At 47.6% G+C, this 15,553-nt stretch overlaps 1 protein-coding gene across 2 annotated transcripts in view; it reads left to right on the top strand.

Moving 5' to 3' along the window:
* The first annotated feature begins 4,512 nt into the window (after positions 1–4,512).
* Adamts20 (ADAM metallopeptidase with thrombospondin type 1 motif 20) overlaps positions 4,513–15,553 on the top strand; it is a 193,102-nt gene continuing 182,061 nt past the window's right edge. For both annotated transcript variants that reach the window (XM_004638581.2, XM_023723596.1), the window contains exons 1-2: positions 4,513–4,694; positions 5,064–5,425. In XM_004638581.2, the coding sequence (XP_004638638.2) occupies positions 4,604–4,694; positions 5,064–5,425 (453 nt within the window). In that variant the 5' untranslated portion in view covers positions 4,513–4,603. The remainder of the gene's footprint in view (positions 4,695–5,063; positions 5,426–15,553) is intronic.

The raw sequence follows: 15,553 nt of genomic DNA, 5'->3' as shown, positions 1-15,553 counted from the left end.
TTCTTAAAACACAGTGTAAGGTTAATTGGCAATTACCTGATTATTTTTAGGCTATATAAGTCTCAACATAATATTTATTTGCTTGTATTATCCATGCCCTGAATTCCAGCATCACATTAATTGAAATTTACACATCCTAAGCCAGCCACCTTCGAAATTTCCCATCTATGACCACATGAACATGTATTTCCATTCCACGGGGTGCATAACATTTGTGCTGAGGAAACTGCTTTAAGCATCGTTTTATAGTAACTCCTCACATGCCCCTAATAATCTAGTACTGAATCGCACAGTAAATAGACTATTAGAACAGAGTATAGTATGATATAAGATAGAGAAATTTGCTTTTTAGTTTACCTGGAAACAATAATAATGCTTTTAAATTACTAATGAAATGACCATAACTTATCCTGCTTTAATCAGTGGCTCATTTTCATACCTTCTTGACCATATATGGAGTTTCCACTAAGCACTCAGCCATTCGTACTAAACATGGAGCTGTGTGTGTGTGCAGTCCTGCCAACTGCTCTACAGTGCACTTAGCATTTTTCAGTTCTATGCACTCTATCACAGTGGTTCTCACCCCATGCCATTTTTCTCCATATGGGGTATTTGACAACATTTGGACACAGTTTTGGTTGTCACCGTGAAGAAGGGGTATTAGTGGCACCCACTGAGTAGAGGCCAGGGGTGCTGCTAAAAACCTGTCTTAGTTACTTTTCTCATGGCTGAGACAAAATGCTTGATACCCAATGTTGAAAAGGAAAGGTTTATTTCAGTTCACATGATTGGCCTGCGCCCTGGGTGTCATGGCTTCACAGAGCAGGCAGGCGGCAGCAGCAGAGAAGCAGCAGCAGCAGCAGCAGCAGCAGCCGCGAGAGCCCTCTCTTCCTTTACAGTCTGTACTTGTTGATCGATCGATGACACCCACGCCCAGGGTCGGGCTTGTATGATCCACGCCCTGAATTCCAGCGTCACATTAATTCAAATTTACACATCCTAAGCCAGCCGCCTTGGAAATTTCCCATCTATGACCACATGATGCTTGGAGCGACATCTAGACACAACCAAAACCACATCCTTCAACGTGTGGGGCAGAATAACAACCATTAAGTCCAAGAAGTCAGTATTGGCGTTGTTGTTGGGACAGCCTGAACTTGAGTGATTGATTCATCTTAATTTGCCCAAGATGTCTCAAGTGTTAGCACTAGAAATTCTCTCTCTTGAGAAAGCCCTAGTCTGAGGTAAGCTGTGCGAGTTCACCACCCTACCTCCTACCTACTAATAGGAGAAAAGCAGCCTATATTCACATTGTTGGTTTTGATGGAATAAACATTCAGTCTCCTATTGTAAATGATAAAGACAGAATTAGCACAAGTAGACATTGAGAATATGTTTTATCCAGTGATACACCACGCATGTTATCTGTACTATCTCTTTTGGTCATCTGTGGTATCTCTTCTGTACTATCTCTTTTGATCATAATGATGCGAGTTACTATTACTATCTTCATGACACAACTGAGAAAAATAGGCTTACATTATGTTAGTTGTTTAATTTCATACAACTGGATACAGAGTTAGATTTATAAATGAGGCTTGTTCAACCCCTGAGGATAGTGAGCATGTTCTTCAAAGGAAGATTGAGGGTAAGAGCGAAGGATGTTTTCCTCCGCTGTGCCAGAATGGTTGCATAGCATGTGCTTTTTTTTCTGAACCAGGGATTGAACTCAGACCCCTGCGCTTGCCAGGCAAGCGCTTATTCCACTGAGCCATCTTCCTGGCCCTTAGCATGTACTTTTAATAATTTTTAAAATTACAAATCAAACAAAATTATATTTGCTATAAATGTGGCTTTCATTTCCCAAGCTGTTGCTAACAACTGTACATCAGGTTTTAGCTGATATTAAAAGTTTAATTTTCTTCTAAAAAGTATGGAATTTGAAACCACAGAAATCTGAATTAAATTTAATGGGTGATCCAGACATAATTCCTTAATTTCTTGAGCCTAATGGCAGTAATGGGTAAATTAAATAAGATAACTTTTCTTTTTCCTTTCCTTTTGTTTTGTTTTGGCGGAACCAGAGATTGAACTCAGGCCCTTGCGCTTGCCAGGGAAGCACTTATTCTACTGAGCCATCTCCCCGGCCCAAGATAATTTTTCCAACGTCTATTTTACAATGCCTTGTTTATCAGAGGAATTCCACAAGTGGAAGCTGTAAAAATCATGTGAAGAAATAGCTTGATTTAAATAGAGATTAGATTGTTCATGACATTTTCATAGTAGGGAAGAAGAAAAGGAAACAATAGAAATACCATAATAATTTTAAAATGAAATAACATTTGAACACAGAGAGGATTGGCAGAAATTCAGCTTCAATACTTTATGAAATATTTATTTATTTTTGTATTTAGTATAGGGTGTTCAGGGTCTTACTACACAGATTGGATTTGTAGTGATCCTCCCAAGCGCTGGGATTACAGGCCCGCGCCACCACGCCCAGTCTCAATTGTCTCAGCGCCCCAAGGGGCGGGGCCAGCAAGGCAGGCCGGGGATGAACCCGGCCCCTGCATCTGTCTAAACTGGCACTTTAATCCGCCTAGCTATCTGGCTGACCCTTTTATTAAATATTTATATATTGAGTGAAATTATAAATTTATCTTCTCTAAAATGAAGAGAATACTCTTCACTGAACATTGTAGAGATCATGCCACAGAACAAACATAGGAAGCCCTTTCCACTCTTAACGTTCTATTTCCAAAAGTTAGGTTGAATGTCAAATAATTTATTGCATATGCTGCTGCGAGCAACAAACGTTTAGTGATGGAAAAATGAAAAATCAAATTTTCCTGTAGTCAGCAATCAGATATCCGGTTAAAAGGGTGCATTTCTATTTTATGCTGTTTCCAGGAAGAAATAACTCCCTGCTAGCCTAGAGATGCATTCAGAACTGCACTGTAACTAAAATGAGCAAATTATAATATGCTGCAGGTACATATTAAATGCAGAGGTTTGAGTTTAGTATAGTTTCGCTGTGTTTATAGCAACAGTACACTTAGCAAAAAGCCGCAGGAAGTCTGTAATTCTCTGTTGAATGACGCAGCTCTTGTGAGAAAGGGCTACAAGAAGGGCGTGGCTGTGGAAGAATTACCAGCACCAGGCTGGGGGATTTCCCTGGTGCAAGTTTAAAGCCTCCCTCCCTGACAAAGCTCGGTCCACGTCTGGGGTGAACTGCAGATGGTGTAAGAGGCAAGAGGTGTGCCCTTAGAGCCCGCTCCCAGGAGCGCAGGATTTCCTTTGTTGAGGGCTGCGAAGATAGCAGGAAAAGAACTGAAAGTGTATTTTCATTGTGTGTGTGTTCTTTACTTTTTCTCTCATAGTCTTCGCCTCTCCTGGTGGGATTTCAAGCTGGTCTCTCTGCCTCTCTGTCTGTCTGTCTGCCTGTCTCTCCCTGTCTCTGTGTCGCTCTCTCCCTTTTGTTTTCATATAGATTATACACAGAAGTCACTTGCAAACCTGCAAACCAAGCAGGTAGATTTAGGACGAAATAGCACTGAAATGACAGTTGCCGCCTCTTCCCCCGAGGTTTATGGAATAGAACACGCCATTGGCCACACAAGGGGACTCAGAGCCGCAGTGACAGCTGGGAGGATAACTGACCTTACCAGGCGCCCTGGGGTCCTAGCTGTGTGCACACTGTGGACCACCAGCGGAAACGTCTATGGAACCAGCGACTCCCCTTCCCGGCAGGGGCGCATCAATTTCGTGACTCTTGACAAAAATATTAAGCCCTCAAATGAACGTTTAGAAAGAAAAATAAGTCACAGTAAGCTCTAGAATTTGGAGATTCATGCACTTTTCTTGAATTTCTGCAGGCAATGGCCAGCAATGGTCACCAGTAAGTGCTAGCTAGGGCCAGCACAGCGCCTCCCCGCGCAGCGCGGAGGCATCTTCCCGCCCACTGGGGTTCAACTGTAGCACTCCCTGGCTGTTCCTTCCAAGAGGGCAGCAGAAATCTGCAATACAATTATCCCAGCTAACCTATGTATATATGTATATATGTGTATATGTATATATGTATGTATTTTTTTTTTTTTCCTCCCTGCTTTCAGGCTTGGTTTGAGAAGTCTGACGATGCCGCGATCATAGACAACAGGCAACTGCGGGTCCAACGCGTGTCAGGGCCCTTTGGGGCTTGCAGACCTTACGTCTGTCGCCCTTGAGTGGCTGCGGGCGTCGGAGCAGGGTCCCGCGGCCACGCTGCAGCCCGGCTGCTGCACGGGTCTGCTGGCGCTGGGGGCGGAGCCTGCGCGCAGGGGGCGTGCCGGCCGCAGCTCTTTCCTCTCGCCCCGCCAGGGACCACCTCCGCGCTGTTCGTACAGGGCGGCGCGGAGCGAGCGCAGCGGAGGAGGGCGCTGGAGAGCGCTGCGCGGGAGGAGAGCGCGAGGGCGAGCGCGACGGCTGCGGGGCGATGAAGCAGCGGCTCCGGGCGCTCCGGCTGGCGCTCCGGCTGGGCTGGGCGAGCCCGGGCCCGGGCTGCTGCTCCCGTGGCTGCTGAGCGCCGCGACCCGCGCCGAGCGAGCGCAGAGGCCCGGGCGCAGCCATGCGGGTGGCCAGGTGGCTGGCGGGGCTGCTCTACCAGCTCTCGCTCTTCCTCACCAGGTCGTGGGAAGTTCGCTTCCACCCCAGACAAGGTAGGGAACCGTCGGGCGCATTCCTCCAAGCTGGGGCGGAGGCCCCGGGCCCGCTCACCCCAGCATCCCAGAGGTCTCAGTCCCGCCGATTTCGAGGAATCGCGCGCCCCGGGCGCACGCTGAACTCCGGCGACCACGCGGCGGTGCGGCGGGGCAGGGGCGCGACACCCCATGGGCGGCAGGGAGGCGGACGGGCGCGGGAGCGGAGGCCGCTGCCCAGGGTCGCGGCGGGGTCGGTGGGGCAGATTCGGGCGTGGGGGCGCGGAGCGCGAGCACTCGCAGAGCCCGCGCGCCCAGGGAGTCCGGGACCCAGACGTTTGGCTGGGGCTGGGGACGCTTCGGGCTCAGCCCTCATTGCTCTGATTGCAGAAGCCCTGGTGAAGACGCTGGCCTCCTACGAAGTGGTGACCCCTGCGCGGGTCGGCGAGTTCGGAGAAGTGTTCCCGCAGAGCCGCCACTTCAGCCGCAGGAAGCGCAGTGCGGGGGCCCGGGAGCCTGCGCCCTTGCGGACGCACTACCGCATCCGCGCCTACGGGCAGCTCTTCCAGCTGAACCTGAGCGCCGACGCGGCTTTCCTGGCCGCCGGCTACACCGAGGTGCACTTGGGGACCCCCGCGCATGGGGCCCCGGGGCGCAGCGCGCCGGCCCCAGACCTGCGCCACTGCTTCTACCGCGGCCAGGTGAATGAGCGGGAGGATCTCACGGCGGTCTTCAGCCTCTGCGGAGGGCTGGTAAGCGCGCCCGCGCGGGGCTGCCCCTGGGAACCGCAGGGCTGCGCTCGGGAGCTGGGAGCGGGGTTTGCAGTTGGCAGCTTGTGACCTGGGAGTTCAGTGGGTCCCAGAGGGCTTAACCCCCGTGAACCCGAGCAGGAGGCGTTTTGCAGCGCTCTCGAGTCCAGCTGACCCATTCCCCGCCTGCGGGGCAAACTCAATCCCCCAGCCACTCTGTGATTCCCTCCTGAAAGCGTCAGATGCTGCCCTGACGCGGCCTCTGGAGGGCTCTGCGGCGAGTGCACGTGCGCTTCCAGCTACTGCAGGGTGATGCCCTTGGGGACTCCCTTTCCTGGGCACCTGTTGAGGGAGAAAGAAGCCCCAGTCTTTACTTATATTTGGTTCTGGAATTTGGAATGGCAGAGCAGAACAGAATGAGTATGCGTGATATGAACTGACACACCTTGGAAAGATGGTTTTATATATTAGCATAATTTCTGTTAGGTTTTTCCAGCAGTGGCAGCAGAGAAGCAGAAGTAAAAGAAAAGGACGGGGTTGGGGTGGGGAGATAGCTCAGTGGAATAAGTGCTTGCCTGGCAAGTGCAAGGTCCTGAGTTCGATCCCTGGTACCACTAAGAAAAAAGAAAGCCTTTATTGCCATTGAGCAGGACGTGGAGAGGATCAGTGGCAGGGAGGTGGCCGGATCCTCTGACCTGAGAGGGAAGTTCAGACTTTATGGACTGTTGATAGGGGCCTAGTTTAGTGATGCACAAGGAGTTGGTTGGAGGCTCCCTTGTGTGCGCCGGAAAGATAAAAGGAAGTTGTATCCAGGGCTGGAGTGGGGAGAAGGAGGACGTGGCCATTGGGAAGGTAAGCTCTTGTTTTCGGTTTCAGCCATGTTGAATCAGGGCCTTGATAAGTCAGCAGCTTATACTTGGGCTGGAGCCTATCAATTTCAGTATTCAAAATGATAGACATAGTTTTAAATCAAGTTCAATTAAATACAAATATAAATCAAAATGTTACAAGGCCAATTTGCACTGTCCTAATATAGGTGTTTATTGATGCGTTAAAATAAATGTTAATTGCTTCGCTATTTTTGTGCTGTGAGTAAAAACGTGATAGCAAAGCCCCAAGTGGCCCTGGTTCCACCCACGATCCTTGAAGGGAATACTTAGCAACAGAGGTTATGACAATGAAGATACAACTTTTTCTGTGTATTTTTTATTAATATGTATTTGCAGTGCATGAAGTTGACATTCATTTTAGGGACAGTTACATGTTTTTAACCATCTTATTTCTTTTTATTCCTGCTTCTCTCCTGTGTCCCCCACCCCATCCCTAGTCCTTTGAAATTTGCAAAAGATTTAATCTCCCTGTTTCCTACTATTTTTACTTTGTTTTTAAAATTATTTATACTTTGTTTCTCCTACAAGAAGTTCTGTGATATGTCAGCTCCTTTACTGCACTTCACCTTGTGTCTCCAGGTGTGTCCATTCTCCTATAAATGACTCAAAGCTTCCTTCTTCCTGGCAGAGTAGTGCTCCATTGCATGCAAATGACTGCCTTCTCTTTGTCTGTCCATCTGTCGATGGCTCTATAGAGCCCTTTCAAGGATCAGCTTTTAGGCGTCATGCTGCGACCTGTACGCGTGGATGCGCATCTCTGCGGCGTGATGGCTGTAACACTTTGGGGAAGATGCCTGGAAGGTACGGAATGGCTGGGTCCAGTGGAATTTCAGCTTTTAATTTTTTGAGGCGTCTCCATATCCCATTACCGTGGCAGTTGTACAGTTTGCATTCCCACGGACAGTGGAGAGGCGCTGTTCCTCACCCCATTCCCAGCCTCGCCTGCCACTTTGTTTGAATTTTTGGTAATAGCCATTCTATCTGGAGTAAGAAGAAGGTGTGAGTTGTAACCTGGAGCCTGTTTTAAGGACACTACTTTAAAGCAGCCAGAGTCTTGCTCACTCCACACGCAGCTCCTCTGATACACGCCCACGTAAGAAGAAACAGGAGCTAGGATGTCAGTTTGCATTTTCAAATACTTTAATAGGAAACAAATATTTTTAGAAGATGTTCAAAGATTTTTTTGGTACATCATCACAATTTGTTAATTGACTGAAAAAAATTGATAGTGCTCTCCAGGTCAAATGTAGTATTTGCTTGCAGGTAGGCAGATTCATGACGTATTTCTGGGTGTGGCCATTGGCCATTAGTAAGTAAATTTAGAAACCCTCTTCGCTTTTCTTTGAATCTGTGATCTTGAGTTGGATCTGCGTGGAATGCCTTGAGCAGTTTCCTTCCTTTCTGCTACAGATAAACATAAAATACTTGCGACATCAGAGTGGCAGGAATACACTGTGATATTTACATGGTGACCTATACTTCAAAGGAAAAAAGTTCTCCTTTCTAAAACCTTTTAAAATAATGCTTAGTTTATCGCGAGTATCCTAGATTTACTACCATAGATTTGTCATGGTCGATATATTTTCTCATTTGGTGTTTTACAGCACTGAAAACCCTTCCAGATGGGGAGCATTGTTAGGAGGGATGTTTTTGCTCATTTTGATTCATAATGTTGGTGTCCTTGAAGTTATTCAGTTTGCCCTTTTTGAGTTCAGGGAACTGTTCAAGAGGCTCTGAGAAAGGCTGGAGTGGCTGTGGCACATACCTATAATCTCAGCTACTCAGGAGGCTGAGGCAGGAGGAGCTCAAGTTCAGAGCAAGTTGGACAACACAGTGAGAAACTGGTTTAAAAAAGTTTCAAAGGGCCTGCAAGACAGCTAAAGAGACGAAGTGCCTGCTCAGGCAACTACAGGGATGGGGGTTCGATGCCAGGCACTACGTGCCTTGCTGGCCCCATCCCCGCCCCCAGGTGCAGCACTGAGCCGCCACAGAGTCCAGGCTTGGTGGTGTAGGCCTGTAATACCAGCGCTGGGGAGGCTGAAAACAGGAGGATCACTGAGTCCGAGCTGCGCAGTAAGACTCTGTAACAAATACATTAAAAAAAGAAAAGTTTGAAAACTATCATAAGAGTCCATCTTTTCGTCATGGTATCAGTTTGGATACAGTTGCCTTTCATCATTCTGGATTATCATTAATCTTATTTTTTAAATACACTTTGCTTTTAATAAATTTATCAGTATCTGCAGAATTTTTTGATCTAACAGGTTTTATTTTTGCATATCAGTATTAAGTTCTTTGCGTTGCACAAGGCTATGTTGAGTACGTCATTCATTATAGACAGTGAAATTCTCTGGTAACAAAGATCTAAATGTTTTTTATTTGTGACCAGAACCAGTTGTAAGTCCGAATTACTAATGAACTTAGTGATACATTCTTGATTGTTTTCAGTTTTTGATACTAGAACTAAGCCGGGTATTAGGTACTTATTTATGGTTGCATGTTTTGATTTGCACCCTAACGCTAGCATTCATTTTCCTCAGAGTGCAGAACCCACGGCTGGTCTTAGCTTCCATTTGTCATTGTATCAGAGTTGTCTTGTTAGTCTCAAATCTGCCCTTAGTTTTTATGTCTGGCGAAGATTGTGGTACCCAAAGGCTGGACTAGCTGAGCGTGAGTGGACGCTCTGCTTTGTGAAATGCTGTCCCTGAATATGCTGAAGTGAACACGTGATGGGACCTTTTTTCCTGCTACTGTATGTTGTACACATTGCAGAATGCAAGCACACACTGACTACTGATGACAGCAGACTGTACGAGGACTGTAAGGTGTTCTCAGGACTTTTGGCCAGCTTGGGAGAAAGGGGAGGAAGTGGTGCTGTCCAGCTTCTCAGGTCGCTGCTGGTGTCCTTTGTGCCAGAGACCTTTGCGCCTCTCTGGCACCAGCAGTTGGATGTTGGGCTGGAGAACTTTGGTGCTCTATCCTCCCTGCTCTGGGCTGTGTCTCCTCCTTGCTCTGGGCTGTGTCCTCCTTGCTCTGGGCTGTGTCCTCCCTGCTCTGGGCTGTGTCTTCCCGGCTCTGGGCTGTGTCCTCCCTGTCCTGGGCTGTGTCCTCTCTGCCCTGGGCTGTGTCCACCCTGCCCTGGGCTGTGTCTTCCCTGCCCTGGGCTGTGTTCTCCCTGTTCTGGGCTGTATCCTCCCTGCCCTGGGCTGTATCCTCCCTGCCCTGGGCTGTATCTTCCCTGCTCTGGGCTGTGTCTTCCCTGCTCTGGGCTGTATCTTCCCTGCTCTGGGCTGTGTCTTCCCTGCTCTGGGCTGTGTCCTCCCTGCTCTGGGCTGTGTCCTCCCTGCTCTGGGCTGTGTCCTCCCTGCTCTGGGCTGTGTCCTCCCTGCTCAGCGTGAGCTCCTGGTCTTATCGCTGAGTCATCCCCTCCTGGCTCTGCCAGTGCTGCCTTCCCTCATGCCAGACAGCTTGCTTTCTTAGGTTGCTGATTCATTGTTCCTCCTGCAGGTACAGGGTCCCTGTGCCACCTTCTCCTGTAAGCTGGTTTGATGCTACTGATAATCTTCCAGACCTCTCTAAGGTCAGGAAGCCTGTGGGGCTTGAGAATCAAGAGCAACTCAGTTTTTCACTAGGAGGGACTCTTCTGCACCTTCATTTCCGCCTGTTTGGAGAACTCCTTCAGAGTCTCTTCCTAGAGCCCAGCAGTGAGCAAGCTGAAGCACTTCTCTTGGCGTTCCATTGAACCAATTAATGCGCCTTCTGCTTCACGGTTTTTAAACCTAGTAGAGACATTACCGTGCATACATCTGACCCCGAGTCTTTGCCTTTATCACCTTTAGCTTCCCTTTTGTAAGGGGGCCAGATGACCTTTTTTCACCTTGCCATCCTCCCACTCAGGGGGCACCTACCTTGTCCTTCTCTGTTGGCTAGTAGGGAGCGAACTTTTAGAGGAGAAGGAAAAAATCTTTTGAGGGCCGGGGGTAGAGCTCAGCAGCTGAAGGGCCTGCCTGGCAGGTGCAAGGCCCTGAGTTTGATCCCCAGGAAAAGAAAAAAATCTTTTGCTAAGGGCTGGGGGACCAAGAGATGGCGGTGAGGAAGGAGGTGAGCAAAGAATTAAGCTGCACTTTATACATGTGCCCACTCACAGTGAATGCAGTCACCATGTGCTGCAGACCTGCATGGATAAAAACAGAAGAGAAAAATCATATTAATGCTTTGGAATATTATCTCTGAACAACCGTTCAAATAGATATCCCGAAATTTGTATTGACTCCGTTTAGTTGCTAGTGTTGAATTAACCCACAATATATAAGCTAATGTTTTCTTTCCGTTTTGATATCATTCCTTTTTCCCTTTAGAAGTCTCGGTATTCGCATGTTTTCGTTTACTGGATCCCTGATGCACGACTATCGTTGCTCAATTTTCTTTCCAAGTCTATTGAGCACAACAACCTGGAGGGGCTAAGAGTGGCCAGAACGTTCTTTGCTTAATGTGCAGATGCTGTTTGCTTCTCTGATCTTACCCTCTCCGTAGTTTTTCTGTTCAGTGAGTATAAGTATTTCTCCCACAATTCAAACATTTTTTTAAACAGTTTTTTTAAAAAATATTAATGCAGGGTCTACAGGGTCTCACTATGTAGATCAGACTCATAGTGATCCTCCTATTTTCAGCCTCCCAAGGGCTGGGATTACAGGCGAGCGCCACCACGCCCAGTCTCAGTCACCATCTCAGCGTGCCCCGGGGGCAGGGCCGGCACAGCATGAAGGGGATCGAACCTCCGACCCCCGCACCTGCCTAAGCAGGTGCTTTAATCCGTTGAACTATCTGGCCGGCCCTTCCTACACTGCTGAGCAGAGATTTGTTTACACATTTCCAAAATCCTTGGACAATATGAGAATAGATCTGAATCATAAGATTATCTATAAGTGGTGCCCTGCCTAATAAAACTTTATTATTAGTTCATGGATAGACTGACAAATAATTTGTAGTTATAAGGCGTTTCCATTATTATTTTTAACTCGTTATTGGCATTCTTGTAACATTGATAAATGCTCTTGCGAAAGCAGGGGCCCAACATTTATTTTGTAAGCTGATACAGGACTGGCATGTTCTTGCCAGGATGCTATTTGCGGATTTGTCGTAGACTATTCCTGCCAGTCTCTCACCCTCTGGTGGCCCTCTTAGTAGCTGCTTGTTCCTAGAGACCCTCGGAGAATAAGGTGGGGGCCTAGCCAGCTCGCTCACCGTTTCTAGCGGGGATTTGAAGCAATGCAGCCTTCTTGGTCAAAGGAAGCAGTTCCAGATGCCATGAGCCCAGCCGCTGCGTCTGGTGCCCACCATGCTTTCATAGAGCGGCTCGCGGGGGCTCTGTGCACTGTTTTGAAGTTTCTCGTTGGAGCCATCCTGCAGCCTGTCAAGCGCTGCTGCGCTCCGATGACTGATTATTCAGCTGCGCTACTAAATTCTTGTTCAGACAGGAAATAAAAGTGTGGAAGCTATCAATAGTGTCTGGGCTGGGTTTTGTGTATTCTGGAAGAAGTTTAGTTATATCATTTTTCTAAGCTTTATATTTTCCCAGAGCTACTGTGCTCCCCAGCTATTACCTTTCCACTCTATATACTCTTCCCTCCCCTCCCCTCCCCTCTCTTCCCTTCTGTTCTCTTCTCTTGCTTGCTTCTGTTGTTAATGTTTGTAAAAACATCACTCTTCTAGTTATTCGCATACTCACTTCAGTAGCAGTTTGACAACATGGAGCCCTTCCTCTCCCTCTGCTTTTAAAATATTCTGGTGTGTATTAGTCCAAGTTCTTCAATAAACAAATGTAAGTGCGTTTTTTGTTGAGGGAAAGTACCTGTGTTGAAGGATTGGAGGAGAGAGGAGGGAGAGCCATGCAAGTCTGAAATGTGAAGAGAGAGGAAGAGGCCGCCCCAGCGAGGCTCAGCAGAGCTTTCCCTGTGCTCGGCACAGTGCGACAAGAATACCAGGCCTCTCCGCAGGCCTTCCTCAGCGACCCTGCCCTTGAGTTACCGATCGATCGGGAAAGGCTCTTGGGAAACAAGGGAAGGCTGCAAGCTCTGTGATGAGCTTCAGGTGTCCTTGGCCACTTGTGCCTGCGAGCTGAGGACCCCACGTGGTGACACAGCGCACAAGAGTGCTTTGTGAAGGGGCTGGCTGTTAAGTGCTGTCATCAAAGGTCCACAGAAAGGGCTGTGCTTGCCTCGAGGAAGGAGTCATTAGGAAAAGAGTGACTGAGACTGTTGTGTGTGTGTGTGTGTGTGTGTGTGGCGCTCGGCAGCTGGAGTGTTGAGGGATGCCAGGCAGCAGGGCAGCTTCGTGGGGAGGGGTGGCGCTTGGCTGGATGTGGTCGTTAGGGCCTGAAAAGCGCTGCAGTGTTGCGAAGGCCTGGGCTGCGTGTGGTAAGACGGGCGCATGAAGAGGGACCGATGCTCCCCTGCAGTGTGTAGGTGTCAGAGGTTTGGTAGGAACACAGCACTTACAGGCCACTTACTTGTGACCCTGCAGGATGGGTGGGGCAGCTTTGCTCCCTAGAGAGCATCTGCAATGTCTGGAGACACTGCTGGTGGTCACAGCGTGTGGGCATATTGGAGGTAGTGTGTCACTCTCCGAGCATGCGCACAGTGACCTGCAGCAAAGAGTTACCAGTCCACTGCGCGGGCGACTCATTAGAATTTTGTGCCATAAGAGAGGGTGTCCGAGATGATTGTAATGACTCTGGCCTCTGACTGCAAAACCCCAGCTCTGTTGGAAAAATAGAAAAGAACAACAGTAAGTTTTAATCTTTACACTGAAAGATTCAGAAAAAAGCATGGGCTTTTTTTTTTGCATACTTCTCTTTCTTTCTTCCTTCTTTCTTTTTTTTTTTTTAAGGTTTTAAAGTTTATTAAGTCCTATCATGAAAACAGTTGCAGCCACTGCAGCCAGGCACTGCAGAATCTCTCCTCCTTCGGCTGGTCTTCAGTCTCCAGCTCTTTGCCAGCACCGGTGCTAGCCTTTGCGGTGCCCCGACTTTCTTCACTCTGTTCTCCTGTTCCTTCCGCTGCTTTCTTGAGGTCTTTCTCTTCTCCTACAGGCCGTGTCTTGCAAGTCTGTGTTTGGGCTTATTTTTTTTTCTTTGCATAATCCTGAGAATCATAATCATGCCAAAACCAGTCGTCTCACCACCACCAAAATGGGTTCTGAATCCAAACACAAAAATGACATCTGGTGTAGTCTTGTGCATCTTGGTGAGCTTTTCCCAAATTTCTGTCTTAGGTACTGTTGCTTTCCCAGGGTGAAGGACATCAATGACCATTTGTTTGCTTTGAAGAAGTCGATTGGTCATGAACTTCGGGGTTCGGATAGTTACTGTGGCATTCACGATGGCAGCAGATCCTCAACCAGGGAGGCTGCATGCATTTTAAAAAAAAGAGTAATTGAAAAATGCCATAGGTCAAAATACTTAAAAACTATGATAAACTGGGAACATATATGCTACAGATGACCTGGCATGTTAAGAGCATGTCTCCCTTAGATAACATTCTGCTTCGTTTTTGTTTTAAAATAATATGGCTTTATAGCATTTTGACAATATTGTTGTGAAAATAGACTGTTATATATGTACAAAATGCCTCTTAATGAGTTTTGTTATTGTTTGAGTTTCTTATTATGATAATTTTTTTCTTTTCTTTTTTTGTGTTTAGGACAGGGTCCACAGGGTCTACAGGGTCTCACTGCATAGATCGGACTCTTAGTGATCCTGCTGTTTACAGCCTCAAGTGCTGGGGTTACAGGTGCATGCCACCACGCCCAGTCTCAGTCACCATCTCAACATGCCCCGGGGACAGGGCCAGCAGGGCAGGCCAGGGGATGCAACTCCAGGCCCCTGCGTCTACCTAATATGTGCTTTAATCCGCTGAGCTATTTGGCTGGCCCTCACTGTCATCATTTCAAGTTTTCTGTTTTATGGGTAGTTCAGTGAAAGGCGGGGCGAGGTCTCCTGAGGCTGCTGCAGGGACCCCATGCGAGCCCACTGTCTCTGTTACACTTCTTGTCAGATCATATGATTTTTAAAGTGACTCAGTGCCTGCAAGAAAGAGAAATACTACAGAATTTGTTCCTTGTCATTGAGATTTCTGGGGACGTACTGTTTGAACTTGAACGCTCATAAATCTTGATTAGATGTATTCAGCATCTTTTTAAAAATTACTATGACTTTCTTGCTCCCGATGGGCCAGGGCTTGGTGAGAGATGAGTTCTCTATGTGTGGTGTTAGGCTTGCATTTCCTGTCATTGGCTCTGTAGACCTGTGCTTCGGAGATCTGGGGTCATCCCACAGAGTGGGGAAGGTGCAGAGAAATGGAAGGGGGCGCCTTTTGCAGATGGGGAGGTGAGAAAGAGTTGGGGGCAGGGAGGCAGGGGAAGGAAGGGACCAGGGGAGAAGTTAAGGTGTGTTCTGGACACGTGCAAACCTCATGGGAAATGGAATCATTATGTACAGGGGGAAAAGCCAAAAAACAAATGCTGTCAGAAGAAAGGAAAGAAGAAGACCCATCTTAAAAAACCAAAAGCATGGGCTGGCCAAATAGCTCAGCGGATTAAAGCACCTGCAAGCATGCGCAGGGGCAGGAGATTTGCTCCCTGGGCCTGCTTTGCTGGCCCCGCACCCCCGGGGGGTGCTGAGATGGCAACTGAGACTGGGCGTGGTGGCGCACACCTGTAACCCCAGCTCTTGGGAGGCTGTAGACAGGAGGATCACTACAAGTCCAGTCTGTGTAGTGAGACCCTGAACACCCTGTAGACCTTTCCCTAAGATACTAAATAAATAAATAAAAAACTGAAAGGAAGCAAAATGAAACAATTTTAGCATGAATTTTCTGTTTTTTGCTTTGGAAAGAATTCTTGATCATTGTTTTAAAGTCATCATTGATCCACTCGTTTGTTCAGTGAGTGTTCCTTGTAAAACCCCCTTTCCGAGGCGTGGCCCACGCCTCCGTGATGAGGAACTTCCAGGGGAAGAGGACTTCCTGCTTTCGGCACAGCATCTAGAAATCTGACTCTCTGTGACCTTTTATTATATGACATTTATACTCTGGTGAAATGGTGAAAAAATGGCTATCACATCTGCTTTTTCTTTTTTTTTAAAATACATTGCATATTATTTTCTTCAGAGTACAGGAACAAATAATTTCAACAATATAAGTACAAACCTTTTCTATGAACTAGTAGAAATTAGTAGTATATA

This window comes from Octodon degus, unplaced genomic scaffold (assembly GCF_000260255.1).
Source record: "Octodon degus isolate 3935 unplaced genomic scaffold, OctDeg1.0 scaffold00100, whole genome shotgun sequence".
NCBI classification, from domain to species: Eukaryota; Metazoa; Chordata; class Mammalia; order Rodentia; family Octodontidae; genus Octodon; species Octodon degus.
The sequence above is the reverse complement of the archived record's forward strand: the minus strand, read 5'-3'. Positions and strand labels throughout refer to the sequence as shown.